General features: G+C 43.1%; 2 protein-coding genes across 6 annotated transcripts in view; both read right to left on the reverse strand.

The window, feature by feature from the left end:
• ABTB3 (ankyrin repeat and BTB domain containing 3) overlaps window positions 1–24,357 on the reverse strand; it is a 279,212-nt gene that overhangs the window by 81,074 nt on the left and 173,781 nt on the right. For all 4 annotated transcript variants that reach the window (XR_010597867.1, XR_006172874.2, XM_005300806.5 and 1 more), the window contains exon 3: window positions 12,624–12,828. Coding sequence is in view for 2 of the 4 variants with exons in the window: in XM_005300806.5 (XP_005300863.2) it covers window positions 12,624–12,828 (205 nt within the window). In the remaining 2 variants the exon portion in view is untranslated. The remainder of the gene's footprint in view (window positions 1–12,623; window positions 12,829–24,357) is intronic.
• CRY1 (cryptochrome circadian regulator 1) overlaps window positions 1–24,357 on the reverse strand; it is a 440,250-nt gene that overhangs the window by 68,360 nt on the left and 347,533 nt on the right. The window lies entirely within an intron of this gene.

Raw genomic sequence — 24,357 nt, forward strand, 5'->3', positions numbered from 1 at the left:
TGTAGTGAGGCAGAGTGGCCTCCCTCCCCCACTTGAGAGCGAGGGACCACTACAGCTCTTCCACGTCCCCACAGACTTTGCAGGATATAATATAATCACATATAATATTCTATATATTGACACACCTTTGCCCACAGCCCCCAACCCCCAGTATTTTTTCTAAAGTGAAACCCTTGATGACCAACTTTCCAGAATAGGCAGGGAAGAATGACTACTCCTTGTTCCTCAAACCTTAGGGCCTAAGGAATTGTCTCCAGGAGAGGAGGACCTAGTAATGTTAAATAGTTGAGAACAACAGACAGATGGTAGGGGATTCCATCACTAACCAAACAAACAGCAGAATGTGCAAAGATCAAGAGAATTTAACAGTCTGCGGCCTACTAGTTATAAGGGACTTTATCTACCTGCAATGTAAAATCAGCTTATTGGGGAGGAATTTATAGTTATGGGGCATACTGGAATCAATGGCAGAGAACTGCAAGAAAGATGTCCCAGAGGCTACATATCAAAGTCTACTTAGAAAACTCATGTTGAGTGCCATAAAAGCTGCCTTTTCTGAAATACTACTAGCCTCTCATGCAATAACAGCAAGGCAAGGGGAGATTGGAACTCTCCATGTGTGCTGGAGAAGATGGGACACGAGCAGGACTGAAGCTAATCGAGCACTTGGAAACTACTGAAGGAAATGAGAACCTAGAGTGAAGGGATGGTCATCACCTTCTCAGTGGGAACTAGACTGCTGCCTTTGAAAATGAGTATGTTTTGGGCAGATTGTTTAAACAAAGCTGGAAGTTGCTGAGGTCTTCTCCGATCAGTAGTACCAACCATGCTAATAGTAACAACCAGGTAAATTTGAACACTCAGCTGAAAGTAGAAAACTCACTGTAAGCTACTGGCAGTAATCCTGCGGAAAGCAAGCAGGTTCAGCACCGTTAGGAACAAAAATATTGTGTCATCAAAGAAAAGGAATAAAGGAGGGCCAGTTTATCAGAAAGCAGAGCTACAAAACTCGGTGCACAGTATCGGAAGCTTGTAAATGGCAATGGGTGCGTAATAATGCTCAGCATGAGTTGCAAACGCCAACATAATTACATCCAAAACATTCTGCAAAAATAAAATAATTAATAGGAAACTGTAAATTTTAGGCTACAACCCAGATGGGAAAAAATAGACTGGGTCATAGAAATGGGTATTTGCATTTAGCTAACCTTCCAATACAAATCACAAGACACAAAGAGGGCAGGGCAGTACTCTTTAAAAAGCATCATAAACTTACTCTAAACTGCAGCAGGATTGTTCATGCAATCAGGGAGATGTAACTGGCTTCCTTACTGCCCCACTCTGCTGCAACTAGAAAACATGGCAGCCAGCAGAAAACCTAGCCCATTATATTTATAAACAGACAACACTGTTTACAGGAGTTTTAACCATAATACTATAATATTTTACATTCTTTCTTTCTTGTACTTACATTTTGCAAATTTTAATAAAAAAATAAAATTAAAATGAGCATTGGCTATTTCATATAGTAAAAGCCTACAGAGGGCAGCATCAGTATTTTATAGAAGTTGGCAGAAGATTTTGTTTAAAGGACGGTTCCACTACATACACAGAGGCAAGAAATTTACCCATTATTTTTCATGAAGGGTACACATAACATGGCATACAGAAAGAGTCACCAGGATTTGTTTTTTGAGGAGAAAATCATAAACGGTCCATTGAAATAGGCTAAAAATACCCTACTGGGGTTTATGCAGCATGTGAAGTTTTCTTTTAAAAGTGTTTATGTACTGAGGGACAACGAGGAACACAAAGTTATAGGGAAGCTGTAGTCTACAAGATAACATGACAATACTTCCTAATCACATCATGAGAAAAATACAATTATGCTCAGGTATTGCATTATTAATGTACCTAACTGGTTTATCTTCACTATGCAAGGGAAGACTATAATGAAGAGAGTTTGACTGCTGCATTATTTTGCCTTTGTATTCAAGAGCAGGCCTGTATCACACTAGTCACCTGGTTATTCTTTTTAAGTATATATTTTAATTAAGTTATTATTATAGCAAAAGCATACATATTCTGCGGCCTAAGTGATGAAAAGTAGATTGTGCCTTCAGATCTGCCTCCGCTCCTGTGTGCATGGGGGGGGGGGGAGTGCACAGGAGTCTCTGGTTCACTGCCCCAATCCCTTTACAAAGTGTGCAGTGTGCTCAGCCTTGCATTGGGTGAGGGTGGGGCCAATGGGGACAAACATCATCCCCCTCTAGCTTAGCTAAGATTGCCAAATACAACCTGGGCTGTTCTGCAGATGTCTGGCAACCCATCTCCCCAACAGAACAACTGGGGAAAAACTTTGTGGGAGGTGGAGATCCGCTGCCTTCCCACACTGATTTACACCCTGTGCTATCCCACTGAAATGAAGTAAGTTGCCCAAGTCAGGTCTTACTACAGGACGTCATTTTATATGTTCACTAGGGCTCTGCAAACCTTCCAGAGCCAAGATTCATCCTTGCATTGGGGCCAGCACCAGGCCAATCTTGGATGTTCCTTTCCACACATATAACTCCCCTTGTCCTCCTGAGGAGGCCTGGTGCTAGACCTGGGCAAAAAAAAAAGTTCACCAAAAAAATGTGCAGATTCAGGTTGACAGAAACATTTCATGAATTCATGTCAAATTCGCCGTATTGTTACAGTTAGAAAACCCCCAAAAACTAAACAAGACATTTTGTTTTGGGTTGAACACTACATTTCGTTCAAACCAAAACGGATGTTACTTTCTCTGTTTGCAGAAAATGTTTCAAAAATTTTGTTTTGTATTGCTGCCAAATGGTTTTTTTTTATTCCATTTTTTCAGTTGGGCCACCAAACCAAAAACCTGGTTATTTACACAGCTCTACCCAGTGCTCTCCATTTCATATATGTATCCTCTGGGAGAGCTCAGTGACCTGCTAACTCCCTCCTTTCTGGACACCTGCAGGGACTAGTCAGTTGGCAATTCCCTCCTCCTCATGTAGCAACTGACTGGCCTGCTCTCCTATTCTGTGTCACACCGCTCCCCCAATCTCCCTCAGATCTGGCAACACTGCACCACTCCCACCCCTGTTTCTCTCCCCGACACACTTTCTTCAGAGCAGAGACAGCAAGGACACTACTCCTCTGCAGTGCTCCCACATATCAAGTCTCTTTCTTATTTCTGGGGGCTGAGATGTTCCAGAATGGTAATATGGAATGGATAGAATTATAAAACAGTAAATCCCTAAGACAAATGTTTAAATGGGTCCTGGATATTACACAGGATCTCTTAATTATTCATAATAATGTTACTTTAGCTATATAAGGTGTTGTAGCAAATCCCTTTTCCTTGCAATATGCAATTTGCCTTGAAGATGCTCCTAAATAACTAACAGGCTATCAAGTTGCACAGCGTTCTTGCCTCGTTGTTTCCTGGCATACTCAGAGATTTAAAACTCCCTTCTTACTTATATGTCATCTCAAGCTTTCTTCTTTGTTAACTGTTAGCTGTGGCTGTATAAATGACATAAAAACAGGCGAAAGGGATAGCTAGAGGAGAATGAAAAATGTGCATTCTAAAGTCTAATATGATATTTCATTATTTTTATGTGGGTCTAAAACTCAGTTTTTAAAGAAAAATTGAAGATACTTGTATCTTTCAGTCTTTTTAGTTACAGGATTGTATTTAAAAGCTACTGTCCTTCAAACACCCAGCTACAGCATTACTGCATATATGTACTGATTATTATTAGACAAATTATTAGAGAAAGGGTAGGACTAGAGGTTTGAGGACTAGAGGTTTGAGTACAAGGCTGGGAATGAGAAATTCACAAATTCTAATCTCAGCTCAGATATGACTCCCATTGTGACTTTGGGCTAATTACATACCTGCCTTAGTTTCACAAGCTGTAAAATGGGGATAGTAATATGTATTTACTTACTTTCCAGGGCTATCATGACGTTTAATTAGATGACGGTCTACATTCAGCAGAGATGTGACGGGTTTTTGCAAAGGGGAACACTCGTGGCCTATGCTATTGCTCAATGAATTCTGGATGGCAGAATCTAAGTACTGTTATTTAGTTAAAACAACAAAGCAATCAAAATAGTTACCAAGAGAACTGAAAAGAGAAAGATCATCATTAAGAAAGAAATTTTCTACCTATGCCATTAAAAGAAAAGTTCTTTTTGATTACAGTCTTGAGCCAATAACTCTAAAGTTATGAATGAGAAGCCACTTTCATTTTAAGCCTTGATTCTTAGGGGGATAACGTTTCTTTCTTTCTTTTCAAAAGGTCCTTTTAATTGAAATCTTTCACATTTGTTCTCAACTCAAAAGGTTCATTTTAATTTAGAAAATTTGATAATACGCTAATGGGCCACTGTTAGAGTTACCAGAGCATGGAAAAATGTTCTTCCAATTATTAATACATTTTCAGATGCCTTTTTGTGCTCAAAATGTTTCATATTTATATCTTCAGTTACAATGAGTGAGTCCTCAGTGAGCACAGTACTTTTGACATGTGGGTCCTGATTCCAGACTGGGATCTAATAGTATGGATCCTTGTACCAATGAGGTTAATGGCACATGGCTCCATACTGGCACATAGGTCCATGCTAGTGGTGGATTCCAGTTATCAGAGCTGGAGTTAAGTTTAAATGTTTGAACATTGCATACTGTCTACACACAACCTGGTATTTTTTATTTAAATTAAAGGATAAATCCTCCTCTCACTTATGCAGGCCAGTATAACTGATTTGACTAGAGTTGGAACTGTCTGAGGGGAGAATTTAGCTTACATTTTTAACATACCAAGATTTCAATGCTCCCGTCTACACAGGTGAATGGGGAAAATATCAATATTTGAATGTGCAATCCCTCTTTTACTTTTTGGTTTTAAAAATACTGAGAACATTTTAAAAGCCTACATTAATGCAATTAATGATTGATATTTTAAAAGCAAAGATCCAGAGTAATGGTTCTTATAGGAACGGTAACTCTGATACACTGCACAGATATTTTGGGGTAACAATTGACACTATACAGTGATATAAATACACTGAAAGAAACCAGAGTTACAATTGCTTTGGGGAGTACAACTTGGAATGTTCTGCCTGTTAATGTTGCATTAACAGAGTTTTCTGCATTTTAAAAAATAGAGCAATCACAAGGACAGCTTAAGTCTAGCTTGATAAATTAGAGTTAGTGTACAGCACAAGCTCAGCAAGGATATACTATCTGACAGCTGAGCTACAAATACTGCCTAAGATATTTTCCCTAACATGTGCAATCTAGCATACTGCTGGCAGCTGCCAATACCATTATTTTTGAAGAGATTAAAAACATTGGAAAGCTTGGTGTTTAGGATGGAAGGATAAAAAGAGATACAAAAGCTGAACTTAGGACTTTCTTTTTCCAGTCCCTGGGTGAAATCCTAGCCTCCCTGAAGTCAACTGGGGTTTTACCACTGACTTCAACAGGGCCAGGATTTCACCATCTGACTTTTCCAGCTAAACTATGAGGAAATTTAGTTGTTATTCATCTATGTGCCTGATCATTTGCAATTGCTCCATTATTCTTGGCCTTTTCTCAGGTTTGGTCTGCCAAAAGATTTTGGACTGGTATCACAGCTTCAGTAAGGTGCATGACTTTTTTACCAAAATAGTTATATCTGTACAACCCCTACTGTGGATGCAATTAAACCAGTATAAAGGTGTCTAATACCTGTTCATTTCATTCCTACTCCACACTAGCGAAGGGGTTGTATTGCTTTAACTATACCGGTATAGCTTAAAGCAATACAACTTTTGTGTGTAGACAAGGCTTGGGATATTATTCAGATTGAGAATGATTTGGGGAGCATTCATCAACATTAATGCACCACAGACTACAATTCCAGCATGCATGGAAGGAAGGTGGAAATACAATAAACCAAAGTGACCCATGGGGCTTCGTAAGGGATTTCTCAATGTTTAAGGATTAAAAAAAAAATCTGTATTGAAAAGGGGACAGGAACCAAACAAGGACCTAGCAAGTCAATGAAGGCTTGCAAGGAAAAGACAAAGGCAACCAAGCAGTACAATGGGTTAATGCTTGCCCACGGAAGAAGGAGAGAAGAAATATTAGAGAGGAAGCACTGTAAGTTGGTGAATAAAATTAATGAATGGTTCTAAAATGGCTGAGCTTCTGATCTGCCTTTTTCAATGAGTTGTTAATGAGGAAAGAAATTCTATAGAGAGAGTTAGGGAGTAATGAGGACCTTGTCAATACAGCTGCGGATAAAAAGTGGGTAAGGAACTACTTAGGAAAAAGGAACATCGCACAATCTGCAAACACAGATACTGTGCCTCTCAGGTTCTTAAAGAACTAGCAATAATTTAGGAAGCATTATAGACTTGAATAGGGATAACAGAAGCAAAACACAAATGTTGAACAGATCTTTTTATTAAAAAAAAAAAAAGAAAAAGAATTTCCCCCCCCAATAATTATGGTCTGAGCCATCTTTTGCTCATCTATATTTAATCCCTGGTAAAATAATGGAGCAAATTGACCAAAATAATCAGCAAGCGTCTACAGGAGGAACAATAAAACAGCACAGGTTTAACAGAGGACAATTCATACCAAGACAAATGTGATTACAATTACAAAGGGACTGATTCTACCATCCTTACTCCACCAGTATTGTCCGTGCTTTCAATAGGACTACACCTCTACCCCGATATAACGTGACCCGATATAACACGAATTCGGATATAACATGGTAAAGTAGCGCTCTGGAGGAGGGTGCGCACTCCAGCAGATCAAAGCAAGTTCGATATAATGCGGTTTCACCTATAACGCGGTATGATTTGTTGGCTCCCGAGGACAGCATTATATCGGGGTAGAGGTGTACTTGTAAAGTACTACTCAGTTCACCCTTGTGCAGAGGGTCAGCAAACGAGGTTTCATTCTCCACTCCATCCAAGCTCTGATTGGACAGAGTGGAGTGCAAGCTGCAGGCAGATGGCTGTGGCTCCCTGATTCAGAGACACCTAGTATCAGCACAAGTTGGGGCTGCAGAGAAACAGCCCTAATCTACACCAGTGTAGGATTGGGTTTAGTGGAGTGCCATTCCAGCAGGCCTCTTCCCCTCCCCTTCCCATCCCACCCATGTCGCACCATGGAATACCCCAACACACCTCCTTCTCTCCCTTACATCAAGGGTGCAGAAAGAGCAGTGCCACTTCCAATAGATATCTGCCGGCAGAAAGCTCCCATTCACTGACCTTCTCTGGGCTCTTATGCAGCACAAAGTGGCCTTAGTGGGCCAGAGAATCTGGCCCAAGTCCTTTGCACCACTTAAATCCCACTTAAGACCTGATATAAGCGTGACAGAATCAGAGGTGGCAGGCACAGAGTCATAGTACTGCCCATCCTCTGCCCACTTGCTTGACATGAAACTCCTGCTCTCCCCCACAAGTGCCTGAAGCCACGGCAAGTCCACTCCATCCACACAGAGGGTGCAAAGGGCCTGACTCCCCAGACAGCCATGTAGGACCAGGCATGATCTACTCCTAAATAAACATAACTAGAACATGGCTGATACATAAAGAGAGAAGTAGAATAGCCGTCCATTTGCTTTTTATTATTATATGCAATATATAGGGTGATTAATTTAATTATACATACTTTAAATACATGGCTTGTTGTCATTTGAAGGCCTTGCAAAAGAAACATACTTCTAGGAGGGATTTGAATGTAGAGAGAGCGAGTTAACTGGGAGTGAAATTTACCTATGTGCAGAAGGCCAGTACAAGGCCTTTGCGCTAGTCAAGTCCCACTTAAGCCCATACTCAAAATAGGACATATATGGTGTATCGGCTCTGTGGGGGGCTGTCTGGATGGGGTTAATTTCATTCAAAATTTCATCCCTCTGCCTTCAAATTCGCCATCGGTGCATCAGGAGAGGATGGGTGTTCTATGAAGGGTGCACCATGACAGACATAGGCTTAGCATGAAAGAAGGTATGAAATTGAGAGTGGGAAGGCATATGGGGCACTTAGAGCATAGGCATCAATAGGGAGAGTAGGATGAAATGAGAGCAGAGGTGAAGGGAGGGGGAGAAGAATTATGTAGAATAGAGCCTTCCATGAGAGGATGGATGACGTTTTTGAATTGTATTCACACCTCTAACATATAATAAAGACAATTCCAATAAAATATAAGATGTTTAAGCAAAAATTCCATAATTGGGCACATGCATCACTTTTTATAGCTTATTTAATTGCATAGGCCACTCAAGACCAAGATGACAACTCCTATGGTACTACCAACCAACCAATCAGCCAATTGATTGACCCAGTATTTCCAATTCCTTTCAAACATTCAAAAAATCATGAGGTTGGCTTAAAAATCATAAGACTGAAAAATAACAAATGTGGAGGTCTATTTATTGGTCTTCTGTTTTTCGAGCCCTTAGGATACACTCAGATCACATTTTCCAGCTTTTCTCTTCAAAATGAATGCTAGATACTTGCTTTTTTATTTAAACTAATAAACATTGAGATTCTCATATAATCCCATGACTCCAAAAGCTGGAACTTTATGAAAAAACCCCACCAAACATCAGGAGACTCCTAATAAAACTCTGAGAGTCGGCAACACTCTTCCCCCCTCTAGTTAATATAGTCTATTAAGATAAATATACTGCACTCATCTTCATTTACTTCATTTAAAAACAAAAACCTACTTGAGTACAGAGAAATACTACATAAATACAATGGACCAGATTTATTCAAAGGTAAAATCTGGTCCTACATATCTAGATTGTAAACTCTTTGGGGAAGGCACCATCTTTTGGTATGTGTTTGTGAAGCACTTAGCACAACGGGGCTGGTGTCCTAGATCAGTGGTTCCCAAACTGGGGTTCATGAACCCCTGGGGGTTCACGAAATGTTATGGGGGGTTCTTGGGAAAAAATCCCCTAATGGCGGACAGAGCTGTCCCTAGGAACCCCGGGCAGCATGGGGCCAGCAGCCTGGAGCCCCTGAGCTTCCAAGAGCTAAGCAGATCAAAGCAAGCATATCTATCACACTGAGGAGATTTAAACTTCAAGACTCCTTATAAGAAATGGAAAGGGAGGTGGATATTTTTTGCTGATTTCATAATTAAATAGGCAGCTAGTAGTGTTTTTAAAATTATTATGAAGAACAAGTTTAAGCTTTGTTGTAACGTGCGTTGTTTGCCTGGACTGCGCAAGACCTGAATGCTTGTGGAAGAAGGAACTCTTTGAGTTGGCTTCTTAAATATCTTCAGGCTGTTTCACATCTTATACTCCTCGATGAAACTTAGGAGCCTTTTCTTATAACAGGCTTATTCAAAGTGATACAAGCTACGAAAGGGAGATCTTGGAAGAGTGTTGCCGTTTTCATAATGTAATAAAAATACTGTAATGATAAATAATAATTAATAATAGTGTGGAATAAGCATGTCATAAAAACAAATGTTATATTTCCAAGATCACTGCTTTTATCATTTATACTGAAGTAAAGGAGAAAATCCCTGGAAATATTCATTTTTAGAAGGGGGGTCGCCAAACTTGACATTTTAGTGAAAGGGGTTCACAGGTTGTTAACGTTTGGGAACCACTGTCCTAGATGTTACCGCAATACAAATAACAATCAAGACTACAACCCAGATTCTCTGCTACATGCAGCTTCTGCAGCGGAGGGAGCAGGAAGAGCCAGGAGGGAGCAGAGCTGCAGCTCCCTGAGTCCCTAGATTGTTCAGGAGCTTCTCTAAACTGAGCAGCCAGTAACAGCTTCCAAGAGGCCACCCCACCCATAAGCTGATCATGGCTAGAGCACAATGCACTCTGGCCACATCTTCCTATTCCTCTTTGCACTCATCATGACCCCTATGTTGGGATGGGAAGAGAGTGGCATTGACTTCATGACACCTGAGGACTCCACCATGCCAGGGAAATTTCCCTGTGTCCAGATCCACTCAGTTTCTCGCTCCTTTGCCCCACCAGAGTGGCAACAAAGAGGCCAGAGAAGGGGTAGAAAAATCTAGCCCTAATTTTTTTTCCTTTTTATTGTTTGCCAACATAAAAGCAATTGAACAGCATTAGAAGAAGAGAGAATCTGGGACCTAGATAAATTAAAGCACAAGGATTAGAACTGTTAAATACAAAAATCTCATGTTTTAACAATCCTATTCCCTCAGAAGTCATAAAAACACATAATGAAAACTGAACATGCTAGAGATAAGTCACCAGCCATAAAGAGTGACTGCACAATAAGGAATACCACTGGTATTCTTCAGTGGCAAATTAAAAGGGAAGCTTTTCAAAGCACTAAATAGACGTCAGCTTAACCAATCTCTTCTGTAGGGCAGCACAAGATGGTTATATACAGTTGACACAGTATATTATAGAACACACTTCAGTGCAGAATACTTGGGCATATGTTTTACTTTGTCTCACTTCCACTTCTGTTTTCTGGTACTAACTACTAAAGCATGTTTGATTAGGCAATAGAAGGAATCTCTGCTCTTTCCAAAATTAACCACAAGCTTCTGGCAACAAAACAGAGTACTTACTCTGGCTCTAACCACAGTTGCTAAACAGGCCTTGCAAAGAAAGACAGTTTGCCAGAGTATTAAAAATACAAAATTGCCTTGGGTTTTATGTAATATTTATTTGAACTGCTAAAAAATATAATATATATAACAGACCATTTTAGAAAAGGGAAAGAAACATGAAAACAATTTTTAAAAGATAATTGTTCAAATGTTCTGTCCTTTTGCATTTAACACTGAGAAGTCTTTAGAAATCTTACAAAACTGGGGCCTGATCCTGCAGTTCTTATTCACATGGGTACTCCCACTGAAATCAATGGTATTACTCATCTCAGTAAGGTCTGTAGAATCAGGCCATTTTTAGTGGTAGGGAGATACTTTAACTTTGTTCACTATAATACCTTTCCATGCAGTATTGCTAACCCCAAGCATTCAAAATGCATGTTAGCCCCCCGTCTCCCGACCTCCCAAAAAATCATAAGACTGGCTGAAAAATCCTGAGGTTTTAAAAAAATAAGCGTGAGGTTCTTTTTATTTCACTTCTGATTTTTTTTAACCATGAGTGTTAGAATTTTACTTTCTCTTCATACTGTAAATGAAAGTTGAAATTCTCATGACTTCAGGAGCTGGGGATGTAAGAAAAACACCAAATATCTCAGAGCTTATAATAACAGGTCGAGAGTTGGCAACACTGAAAGTGGTCCCTGTTTAAATTTCTTGCATAGTCAAGAAAAAAAACGACCTAGGATTCCTCACTCTGCCCCACGGTTTAACCAAGGTACAAGGATGAAATGCTGGTTCCGCTAAAGTCAGTGGCATAAGTCCCATTGACTTCAGTAGGGCCAGAATTTCCACCTTATGCTGTTTTCTATAAATGAATACAAAATAGTTTAAGTCAGGACAGCATATCACACATCCTTTGCCTTTTTGGGCCACATTTTCAAATTTGTTCTACAGTATGCAAACTCTGTATTTTAATGTCCAATCAAGTAATTAGATGTGCAATTGTCCATTTGTGTGTGCAAATGAAAGTTTTCCACAAACATACTTTGAAATACAATTGTGGAGGCCAGCCTGAAACTTTGGCTTAGCTGGCATGGTGACAAGCCCTACAGAAGTTAAGAACATGTTAATAATTTACACCTTCAGGCACTTTACAAACATTAATTAATCCTCAAGTGACCCTTATGAGGTAGGCATAGATGAGGAAACTAAAGCATGGGAGTTTCATGATTTGCCTAAGGCCACAAAAGGAGTCAGAGCTGGGACTTACAACTCAGGAGTTCCTGGTTCCTCAACAGTAGATAATATCCCTTTCTTAATTGCACAATTGTTTCATTTCAATTTTGCAGTGGAATGATCTAGAGTTTACAGCAGTGTTTCCTTCTCCCCATCTTCTTAGGACACTGAGTTGACATCTAGCCCGTCATTCTCTTTCTACCTTTGTTTTCTCTAGTTTTCATCAAAAGCTGTATTAAAAGCAATACGGCCAGCATCTCCATCCTCCCAAAAATCATGCGTCACCTACCAGCCTGGAGAATGGAAGCCCCAAGGTTACTCCTGAATGTAAGTATGAGTCATGCCTGTGCAATCAGTATAGCTGTTGCACAATATGTTTAACAGCCTGTCCTTTATATACAACATTCTATTCATTCTCCACTTCCCAAATTACCGTTGTCGAATCCCATTAATTTGTAGAAAAACACATTTAAACCCAAACCTGTTAGGTTAGAAATAGAACCTCTAATTTTCCTTTCCAAAATACAGAACAGCCAAGAGACAAAGAAAGAAAAAGGAAATCTCTACAAAATACACATCTGGAACCAATCTGCTGTATGTTGCCACTGGGTGTCACTTTTGATATATACTGGGTCAGCAGTGGAGCACTTCATTGCGGGAAAAATTTATTTCAAGGTGATCCTAACCAAAACGGACTGCACTGAAACATATTGGGCACAGCCTGTAATTGTCAATTAGCCAGCAATGCTGATTTATTAATACGACATCTTTATAAATATATTAAATATTGCAAATCAGATCTTACCTTTCAATCTGCAGTGTGACTTTTGAAGGCTCAACATTAGGGTTTTCCCATTCCATCTGTGGACAATGCATAAAATAACAGAGTGTGTACAACGCCTCGGGTTCCCAGTATAGTGATCCCTGCTTGTGGTGCATTGGAGTGCCGTTGCCATGCTGCTTTGAGTTGAGTGGCTGGAGGTGATGCATTGCTCGAGACACCAGATCACCTGAGAAGGAAAAATTTGATGACTACTAAAACTGTAATTTTTATTTCTCCCCGGGTAGTTTTCAAACAAAAGGATATGGCAAACTCTTTTTGCTTTCCAGTTAAAAATATCATGCATGAACAGAAAGTGACAGAACAGGCTTGTGTTCATTATTCATTTTCAACATCAAGTTAGTTTGGCTGTTACAGTAGTTCATCTGCTGTGGAAGTTTATATGCTGTGGTGATGTATATGGGTTGCAGACAAGACCACAAAGGCCTAGGGGAGAATTCTTCTGGGGAAGGCACTTCAATTACCATAAGCAACCCTATACCGGCCCCCTCACAAGTCCTGGTGCAGAGGGCATGGTCATAGCAGTCAATGGCAGCCCTGAAAACCTGCCATAATCCCAGGGCTGTATAAATTTATGGTGGAGGCTATTTAGGTCCCCAGAGCAGTGCAAAATCTCAATGGCACAAACCTACCTTTGTCCCATCTCCAAGGGCTGTGCCTTTATTAGCTACCCACACAAAGTAACACTGAAATCCAATTATTGATGGAGCATAAGATGGCAACCAAAAGGCACAGAGAACAACATGAGTGCGTGTTGAGGGAAATTTTGGACACAGACATTGTGGCAAAGCCCTGCTTTTACAAAACAATACATATCATCTTTAAAAGAGGTAAAGGGCTTTACACCACCACTGGAAAAGCAAAACAAAAAACAGAAAAACACCCTTCCAGACCTTTCCACAATTCTAGAATCACACATTTTAAAACCAGCATTTGGCCACATCATTCTGTGTATATCACTCTCCCTGACCATAAGCGTGGACTTCATTGCTGTACGGTATGTAGAGCATCAACAACGTTTTTAAATATTCACTCTTACAGGAAATGTGGAACCCCATTAGTGTATATTAAAAGTTCAGGGACAGGTGTCCTCATCAATTTGAAAGCTGTCATTGCTAGCTTTAAACTGGTACTAAAAATGATAATATTAGACACGGAGCTTATGTCACGCCCTAATAGAAAAACACAGATTCAGAATCAGATGGCTTATTTTGGTATTGTGAAAAGGAACCAGATGCATTCCGACGTGTTGCTTCTGGCAAACAATACATTCCAGTGCACAGTATTTGTTTTTCTTTTTACTGAACACATACAGCCAAATTCCACCCTCAGTTCCAGAGGCGTAACTCCCATTAACTTCAGTGGGAATTGTGTCTGTGTAACAAAGCAGAGTAGGGCCCCAAGGCTCTGACAGACAATGGTTAAAATCCTATCAGAAACGTTTAACAGAAATATAACCTATGCACCTGGACTAGGCCTTAAAGGATGTTAGCCAAAGAGAATACTGTGCAGTAGAATCACTCAAACAATTTAGGTATCTAGAGAACAGAATATGGCCCATTAGAAGGCTTTCATTGTTTCTCTATGACTGTGTGGCTCTCCAAGTTTCTTCTGTCAAGATATGGAAAATAAATTGGGATATGCAGAAAGTGATCTGATCTGCTTGCTTCATTGATTAGCAGACAGACAAGCAGGCTCACAGGCAACCTAGAAATGAAGTATCCCTCCAACCATTGTACTGATATTAATTAATTAAGTCTCACAACTCCTCTGTGAGGTAGGTAAATTTTATAGCATTTTTTTGGGTAGTGACCCCTGAATTGAAGGCAAAAAGTCAGCTTTGGCTGTAACTCTGTTTTCACATGCTCAGATCATTCTGGAAAGTCTTCTTTTGGAATGAAATGTTTTCAAAATTGGTCTCTGTTCAAAAGGGCCTTTTTTTCCTTTTCCTTTTAAAATGAAAGTCTGAGCAAAATCCCTTCAGTTGTTTTTGAGTTCTACAGCAAAGAGAAAAAATGGTTTAAAAATTATTGCCACACTTTGTCCCCCATGCAGGGGACTCAAATAATTGCTGAACATTGAAACTTGGAAAGAAATACTCACTGAGGTGTGAGTATATGACCAAGTTTGGGGTGGGAAGCGGGAAGGGGAAAGGTTGGATAAAAAATTTACAAGCAAATTAAAAAGATCAGTGGGGATCTATTAAGATTTTTTGCCCACTGAAGTTCCACCCCTTTTATGACATTAGAATGCACCACCTCGAACAGCCTAGACTGGTACAGACGGCTGCTGCGGCTGAGATAATTTGCACAAGGGAGGATATAAATGTTTCACTGAAAAATGCACAGCACAATCCTCCAAAAAACACAATCTTAAAACCAGGAACAGAAGAAAACTGCTGGCACGAAAAAATTGCGGAGTCCATGATTTTAGGGTTTTGACAATTTTTGCTGCACTCTGCAATATTCTTCTGATTCAAAGCTTTCATTTAAAAAATAGTTTCTGTCTTTTCCCACTGCTACAACATTGTCATGATAGGGACTAACCCTGGAGCTCTTACATAATTCCCCCTGAAGTTAAGAGATATTGTATGTGAAAGGGCTGCAGGATCAGGTCCACAATGGAAAGAGAGGTGCTTCTGAATAGATTATCCAGCCTTACATAAAATTTATCTACAAGCAAGTAGCAACAGCAGTACATTTTGGAACTCACCCTGTCCTCATTCCCTTCACCTACAGGAGATGTAAGTTTCAAAGTCTGAGGCCAATTTAAATGGCACCAACATTATCGGGTGTCAATTTATTTTTCCTCCTCTTAAAAAATAAAAAAAAGACATTAAATGCATTAAAAAAAAATTCTGTTGAAGGCAACATTCAGGTTTAAGAATTAAAATCAGAACAACATCAGAAAAAGAAAGTGCTTAAGCCAAATTCTGTCCTCATTTAGGTCCCAAACAAGCAAAGCACTTAAATATGTGCTTAATTTAAGGACTTGATTTGTCCTATTAAAGTGGATCAGGGCCTTATATATCATACAACTCCACTGACTTCAATTGGGTTGAATGATAAATAAAGCAGGACAGAATTTATCAGAAGGTTCAGACAGCAACATTAATTCATCCGAGTTGCACATCCTGCACTTTAAAGGCTATATATTTTATGACATATTCAGCACCAGATACTGAATGAGGAAAAAAACCAAATTAGAAGATACAACATTACAACACAGCCAGTTAATGTTGCTGAAGTAATTTAAGGTGAAATCCTGGTTCCATTGAAGTCAATGGCAAAACTCCTATTGATTTCACTCTTTGGCTTCGGCATTTCCTAACTTCCATTTTATAAAATATATAAAATCACAACTTTAATGCTGAATTAATGTAGTTTTGTGTATTTAATTATGATTCAGTTATATTATACCAAGTACATATTGGACTAGAACTTGTTCTTCCCTTTCCTACCTGATAAATATTTGGGCATATTAATAATAATTAAAATATTGGTTCATCTATTGTGAAACTTAATTGATCGTTGCTGGTAAAGAACTGTGACATTACATCATCTATTTTAATTTTTAAATTGTGTGTGTTTGACTCTGGAGCTCATGAAAGGGGCCAGATGGACAGCCCCAGAGACTGAAGCCCTCTGTTTTGCCACAGAGGGTTTGACTACACTGCAGCTGGGAGTGAACCTCCCAACCTGGGTAGACAGACTCAAGCTAGATGGGCTTGAGCTAATACACTAAAAATAGCAGTGTGAACATAGTGACTTGGGTGGCAGCTTGGGCTTTCAAGCCCACCTGACCTCTGGTCTGAGCTTGGGTGGCTAGCCTGAGTCTACACTGGAGCCGGGACATCTACACTGCTACTTTTAGTGCACTAGCTCAAGGCCAACTAGCATGAATCCATCGACCCGGGTTGGGAGGCATGCTGCCAGCTGCAGGGTTAGACATACCCAGAAAGGGCAGAGCACTGATAGCTGCAGTACAGACTCCATCACACTGCAGTATACTTTTCCCTGCCAGTGCCAAATGTTCAAAAATCATGAATCAGGCCCCTACAAATCATGAAATTGACTTAAAAATTGAGATTTCTTGGGTGCACTTGGGTCACGTTTTCCAGCTTTCCTCTGCAATTATGAGGAGTGGAAACTTACTTTTTTGTTAAATGAAATCTGAGATATTCACATAATCATTGTCTGCAAGAGCTGGAGCTCCCCATGAAACACCAGGTATCACGAGAAGGATAAAATTGCAAGAGCTGGTGCCACTGTGATAGAGCTACTCTCCATTCCAAATCGTTACCGCCACTGAACACGGTTGTGAAGAATGGAGATAGCTGACACAATGAAGCACATGATTCATCCTGGTCTACACTTGACTGCAAAGTCAGGGTAGCCATCATGTTAACTAACTCAGTTCTGCACAACCATGTTCACAGTGGCATAGCCAGGTTCTAAGTGCAGGGGAAGCAAACATAAAAAAGGCGCCTCCCCCTTGGCTCCTCCTCTGGCCACGCCCCCCCTTGGCTCCTCCTCCGGCTGCTCCGTGCCCCCCCCCTTGGCTCCTCCGGCCACACTGTGGTCATGCTGCACCCCCCTCGGAGGGGCTCGGTCTGGGGGGAGGGGGCCGGGCGCAGCCCAGCCCGGCCAAGGAAGTTTTTAGGGTGCGATTGGAGGCGGGGAGAAGAGGCGAGAAAGTTTCACGCGCCCCTGGGTGGGACTCACCAGCTGCCGAGCGACCTCGGAGGAAGCCATGACACCACGCCGGGCAGCCGCCACGGGAGAGGGAGGGGAGAGGCGCGCGGGAAGCTCCAGGCAGGCTGGAGTCTCGGACGTGAGCAGGGAGCAGACGGTTGGTCCCCTCCCCCCTCAGACACCCCACTCATTGGCTCATTAGGTCCGCGCATACCTGGCTGCCCAGGGGCCTCTGATGAGGGACCTCCTCCTCCCCCACAGCGCCAGGGTGCCCAGCTCCTGCTGGTTCCCGCTGAGTCCGGCGCGACCTAGGAGCCGGCTCCCCACGGGGAACAGAATCTGTCCCTGTGGCTCGGGGGGGGAGCTTCCAGCTCGTATCTTCCTGGGTGGGAGCAAGTGCCGGGCTCGCCGTCCCTCCTCCCCAGCAGGGGCTCAGGCAGAGCGGGCTGGCGGTGAGGGCTCGCTGGGGCTGCCGGCTCCCCCCAGCGGAGCAGCAGACGCAGCCTTCGGGGGGCCCGGAGGGCTCCTCATGGCGGAGGCGGGGGGGGAGAGGGGGAGAGCCCCACGGCTCCGGCTGCGTTCCGGGAGTGGGACGGTGAGGACGGGGGTGGCTGCACGCCCCGGCTTGTAGCAGGTGTCCCTGCCCCACCCGGGGGGGTGGGCTGGCTGACGGACGGGGCAGATGTCCTGCCTCCAGCCCTCTGCTGCGCGACTCTGCCCACCTCAGCCTGCGCGGGACGCGCTCCCCGCGTGACCGGGCAGCCCCCTTACGGAGACCAAGCAGCCGGTACACCCCCCTGAGGGTGGCACTGCTCAGGGGGCACTTTGCACCCCACCGCCCGGAGAGCTGGAGAGGCAGCGCCTCCTCCCATCCCTCACTTTCTTCTCCCGCGCTCCGAACCGGGCACCCTGCTGCAGCCCCTCCATGCCGCGAAGCCGCCGGCGCTCTGCCGAGCCGCGCCATGCCGCACAGGAATCCAGAGCTCCGGCAGCCGCTTTTGAAAAATGTGCTGAGGGGAAGCGACTGCTTCCCCTGCACCCCACTAGCTACACTACTGCGTGTTCAACCACAATACAATTTGTACTGTAGACCAGCCCCTAAAAGGAGCACTTTGGGGAGTGGAGAATATTTCTCGCTCTGTGGCTCATTGAATCCTGGACAGTCTGCTGAGACTCAGGCCAAGTAAGCCTGTTGTGATAGTGACATGCAAGCTTGTCCATTGGGAACAGGATGACAGGTCCCATCCTGCAACTGGCTTTCTGTGGGCGGATATATGTGCCTGCATGCACTGCCAGGGTCTTCAGGGGAAGGCTAGTGGACTTGTTCATGCAGAGCAAGTGGCCAGGATCAGGGCCTAAAATCACTACACTCTATTTTTATGTATGTATCTATTGCTGGAAGAAAACACAAGAAGAAGAAAACGTAGCACCCAAAGCGGTACTCTAAGGGGTATATACAATACTGACAAATTATTACTTTTTATTTATTGCTTTTATAATGAAGCATTAATTTATTATTAGTAATATTCATTATTTGTATTACAATAGCATACAGGTGCTCCAACTGAGACTGGGGCCCCACTGTGCTAGGCTCTAGCATAGGCGCTGACTCCACGGTGCTCTTGGGCTGGAGAGATAGCTCAGTGGTTTGGGCATTGGCCTCCTAAACCCATGGTTCTGGGTTCAATCCTTGAGTAGAGGTCACTTAGGGATCTGGAGCAAAAAAACTTGGTTCTGCTAATGAAGGCAGGGGGCTGGACTTGATGACCTTTCAGGGTCCCTTCCAGCTCTATGAGATGGGTATATGTTCATACATTATTATAAAGAAGGGGGACAGTCCTGGTTTATGGCAATGCTGAATATTTAAGGGACATCATCACTGACTTTAGTCCAGAGAGCTGATGTGACAGGGAAAGTGAAGCAGCTCCCATGTATATGCTGGTGATGTTGCAGACTAATGAACACAGCTGGAGCATGTGAGTTATCTATAAAGCACACAGGTAAAGCATTTCTTTCTTTTTCCCCCCCTATTAGTGGTTTAGCAAAGGTTATTTTATATCTCAAATAAAAATATTTTAAACCAAACCAAAAAACCAAATAGAGGAAAGAAAAGAAGACACTTGCCTGATCTCCCTAACCCCCTCAAGCTCCATGCAGGACTCTATGATGGTTATGACTCACCCTGATCCTGAAAAGCATCAGTGGGACTAGTCACATGAGTGAAGTTGTTCAACAGTGTAAGTGTTTGCATGCGCAGGCCCTCCCGGTGCATACGATAGGCCTGATCCTGCCAAGGCAGAGTGTAGTGCTCTGTGATAGGGGGCTTAGAGGGCCACATGGCCCAGTGGTTAGCACACCCAACTCTCACCCCCTTACCTCTCTGTCAGTGCAGCTGAAGTGCCTGTTCCTGACCTTAAACCAGGAATCTTCAGCTTTTCACCCACATCTGAGCCTTGGCCCTTAAGGGGGTGTGGTAAAGGGACCCGGGCTTCCCTCCCCACTGAGTCCCAGCCCAGGGCCCCGTGGGAAGCAACACAAGCGGGGTCCTCCCTGTAGGAAGTCCAAGTTTGCTTCCCTGGACTACTTCCTACCAATAGGTCCCTTCAGTTTGGGGTATGGGCTTTATAGTCCAACCAGTCAGTCGCTCAATGAAAAAAAAAAAAGTGCAAAGGAGCTAGGCCCTGCAGAACCTGCAGGTTCTCAAAGGGGGGGAGGAGGTTGGAGAAGGCTCTGCCTGGGGGCCTTATCTGCTCTATGGTCCCCCTCACAGCTCAACCTTCTGTCTGGTTTTCCGGAGAAGGATTCCGCTGTCCTGCAGCCTGTTACCACCCTTTGCCTGGGCTTCTGAGCGCCTTTTAACCCACTCCTCCAGTCAGAGCATGCTTGGCAGGCCCGGAGGGATGGGGCTACCTAGGCCCAGTATTGCCTTTTAACCTCTTTGGGCCCATTGTGGGGTTTGTATACCCCATCATATGCTCACTACTGTGAGCAGTCCTCAATATTGCCAGACCCAGGCATTACAAAATCATGAGCCAGACGCCAAAAATGTCATGAGATTGACTTAAAAACGATAACCTTTTAAACAATTAATTATGAACCACATGGGTTTTTTGTTTGTTTGTTTTGTTTTTTGTCTGCTGTCTTATTTTCAAGCCTTTGGAAGCCACCCAGTCCGGATTTGTGTATGATCATTTCAGGGTCAGAATTTCATCATACATGTACACACAGAAATGCCAGTCTGCCCCTTAACCCTTGGAGAGCGGACTCCATTTATGCCGTCCTAACCCGTGAGGTGTAGGAACTATCCCTCTCCCCTATCATTATCAGGCCTCCCTCCCCATTCTTCCGGCCCCTCCTCTCTCCCTCTCAGGGCCAGCTTTAGGCACTGCGAAGCCTGATTCGAAAGAGCTGTCGCCAAAGACAGCAGCGGGACTTCGGCGGCAGTTCAATTGGCTGCTGGTGCCTTCGGCGGCACAGCGGCGGAGGGTCCTTAGGGATGTTGCGGGGCCTTCTAAGGGGTGCGGGGCCTGATTCGGGGGAATCAGGTGAATCACCCTAAAGCCGGCCCTGCTCCCTCTCCTGACCTCCCCCACCCAGTCTCCTGCCCCACTGTGGCCAGCTTGAATTCAGGCCTGCTGGAAGTATTGGGAGAGACTATCCATTCTGAGGAAGAGCAAAACATGGGGATATGGATAGGGGTGTCATTTCTCATGCACAAAACCCCCACCAGATTGGTAGGGGGAAACGTTTAGACAAAGTGTTTAGCTAATATTTCAAACAATATAAAGTAAAATGGAATTTAAAACTATACAAATGCTTTAAAATGAAACAACAACAATAATAAACCTATGGCAGGCAGAAACCAGGCAAGTACTTTGGAGGAGGAAGTAGATTCCTGTTTATAACTGAGAATGTTCTTACATGTAAATACCCAAAGATGTAAGAGAAGCTGTTAGAGGAAGTACTTAGATTTTGCACATCCTAGTCATATAATAAATTCCACTGCTGCCTTGAATCCCAGGTGTATTTTTCTTGCTCTACCTGCCCCTTGGAACCCTCATCCTATCAACACTAAACTCATTACTTTTGTAAGAACCATCAGTTTCTCAGTGGACCCATTCCAACTTCAGCTGTTAGCTCCTCCTTCCGTCTTGCTCTTTATACCACTGCCATCCCCAGCTACTCTTTCCACTAGACCTATCTTTAGGGTAACCAACTATACAAATTATGGGGACCAAAGACAACATGATCCCTACATTACCAGATAAAAAGGTGGATGCAAATCAGGCCATGAGATACCTCTTACCTCAACTTGGGTTCTTGCTGCCAGGAGGGTGAAGGTATCTCAGTGAGTTATTTCTTGTCTCCTGATCCCACTGATAAGGCTGGCCTGGGAACTGCAGAGCTCCCAGAAAAATAAGGCCCCCAAGTTGCTTTGCTTGTGGCTGGCCCTGCAACCCTACAATGCAGTCCAAATCTCAGTCCCGTATCACTCTATACTCTTGAGGGGTAAGGAAGGCAGGAGAGTTCCTTGTGCTGCTCCATCCATTAGGTACTTTCCCATTCTCAGCACGAGTTAATTCTTTAAATCCTGCTTAAGCTTTTCTTTTTTTAAGTTGATGATGCACACTTTCTGGAAAGCTTTTTCTAATAGTCCACATGGGGGATGAAACATAGAAACACACTGAAATGTATTATATATATTTGCATATAAAATAAACAAGGAGCAAGTATGAATTACAAAGGTACAAATAACCCCAGGGGTCTGGGTGACATCTTAATAAAGCTGTGAAAGAGAAGCTCCAGTGGTTTAATTAAACCACCAGAACTCTAGCAAGGGCGGGAGCCAAAACAAATGCTTCTCTAACTCACTCCCCCACCTGATTATCAGGCATCACTGGCCCTAGGACACACTGGAGACCAGAGCACAAGAACAAATGGGCAGGCAGCAGTCTTACCATGAAGATTTCTAGATCTCATGAGTACATGTGAGCCAGTGAGTGGCCAGATTCCAGCTCTGTACTTCATGACCCCATTATTGCAGAACCCGACTCATCCATTTTCAAGACTGTTTTTGAATGAGAGAAGAGACGCAGTTACAAGATGCTCTTCCATTGTTGTGGGTTCAACTACAGCTGTGCAAATAACAGATTTTTTCGGTTGGTGGTCAAAATGGAACCTAAAAAACCCCCAAACAGTTTTCAAACTGAAAAAGTTATTTTTTTTGTTTTTTGGTTTCATTTTTAAAAAAAATCTTTTAAAAAAAATAAAATTGCAGTCACATCAAAACAAAGAGGATTTTTAATTTAAAAAATGTCAGATGAAATGCTTTGATCTTTTCTTATTTCTTTTTTCTTCAACTGAAACAATTTAGTAAATTCAACCTGAATTCACACAATGTTTCTGTTGCAGTGTGAGATGAGAGAAGTCCTAACTCTACCACCATAACTGAGTGGGGGCCTGGTGCCCGATTCTGTGTTTTGCCTCTTGGGAGGCTCGGCACAAGGAGGGAGGCCTTTGTACCTTTGGGATTCTGCGCTGGTGTGGGCCAGGTGTATAACAGAAGTAACTCCATGGGCCAGGAGTGGTGGAAACTCCCTACAAGTGCGGGGGGCCACTGGCGCCTGAACCATGGCCCCACCCCCTGTGCTGTCCCTTCCCCCTGAGACCGCTCCCCACCCTTACACCGCCCCTTCCCCTGTGCCCCTGTCCCCTGCTCGCTCATCTCCGTCTCCTCCCCCCATCACTCACCCTTATGGCTGGTAAAAAGCGGGAGGGCATAGCCCCCTAGCCCCGCCCTGTTCTGGCACCCCTGCCATGGGTTACTGTAGCTTATGGTGCCTCCATACGGCTCAGAGTAGCTGAAGTGTAAAGTGCCCTGGCCATGCTCTCCCCTCTAGAACTTAAAGCATGAGCCTCTACTGCCTGCGCCTGTTAAAGCTCTAGCTCTGCTAGCCACAGCTCATGTTTTAAGATTCAAAGGTCCCTGGTTCGATCCCTACTGCCAATGAGCCACCCAAACCCCCCTACAATTCCAGAGTAACTGCATGTTTCTAGGAAAATGATGAGCCACGAAGCATGTATGCAGTATTGTTGAAGCCGTGTCGGTCCAAGGAGGCTAGAGAGACAAGGTGGGTGAGGTAATATCTGTTATTGGACCAACTTCTGTGGTGAGAGAGACAACGTTTTGAGCTACACAGAGCTCTTCTTCAGGTCTGGGAAAGGCACTCAGAGAGTCACAGCTAAATACAAGTGGAACAGATTGTTCAGCATAAGGAGTTAACACATTTTGCAAGGGACCATGAAACAGTTAAGAGTTAGTCAGCCCTGCATGGGGTCACTTTAGGAAGGTTTTCTTCACAACCCTGTCTGGACCCTGGTAGCGGAAGACATTTTCCAGGAAGAGCTGAGCCATCTCCCGTGCAGTAGAAACAGTACAGGATAGGATGAAGCGTGTCATCTTTGTAAGGTTGTCTATGGCAACCAGGATTACTGAGCGTCCCTGAGAGTGGGGCAATTCTACAGTGAAATTCATTGATAGACCAAGGCTGTGGAGGCATGGGCAGATGCTGGAGGAGACTTAGGGGTTTTGATCATGGGTTTTTAGTACTTGTGCAGAGGTCACAAGATGTTATATAATCCTTGATGTAAGCTCATAGATCTAGCCACCAGAAACGCCTCGATACCAGATTCCAGGTCTTGAACTGGCCAAAATAGCCTGTAACAGGCAAATTGTGGCATAATTTCAATACCTGAAGCCTAGGTTGTCCCTCTAGAAAATAAATGCAACCCCTGCGATAGAGGAGGCCAATCTGAAATCGGAACATTGAGTTGGGTCACATAAAAAAAAAATTAAAACATATCCCAGTTGTTCAAGGTCTGGTGATTTGGGTTTTGAACAAGTCATCAGGGATCAAGGAGTAGATAGAGGACATCAGACTGTTGTCAATTGTTCTTTTGCCAATGCTGGACACCTTGAGTATGGTGGTAACGGGCTCTTTACC

This window comes from Chrysemys picta, chromosome 1 (assembly GCF_011386835.1).
Source record: "Chrysemys picta bellii isolate R12L10 chromosome 1, ASM1138683v2, whole genome shotgun sequence".
Classification (NCBI taxonomy): Eukaryota; Metazoa; Chordata; order Testudines; family Emydidae; genus Chrysemys; species Chrysemys picta.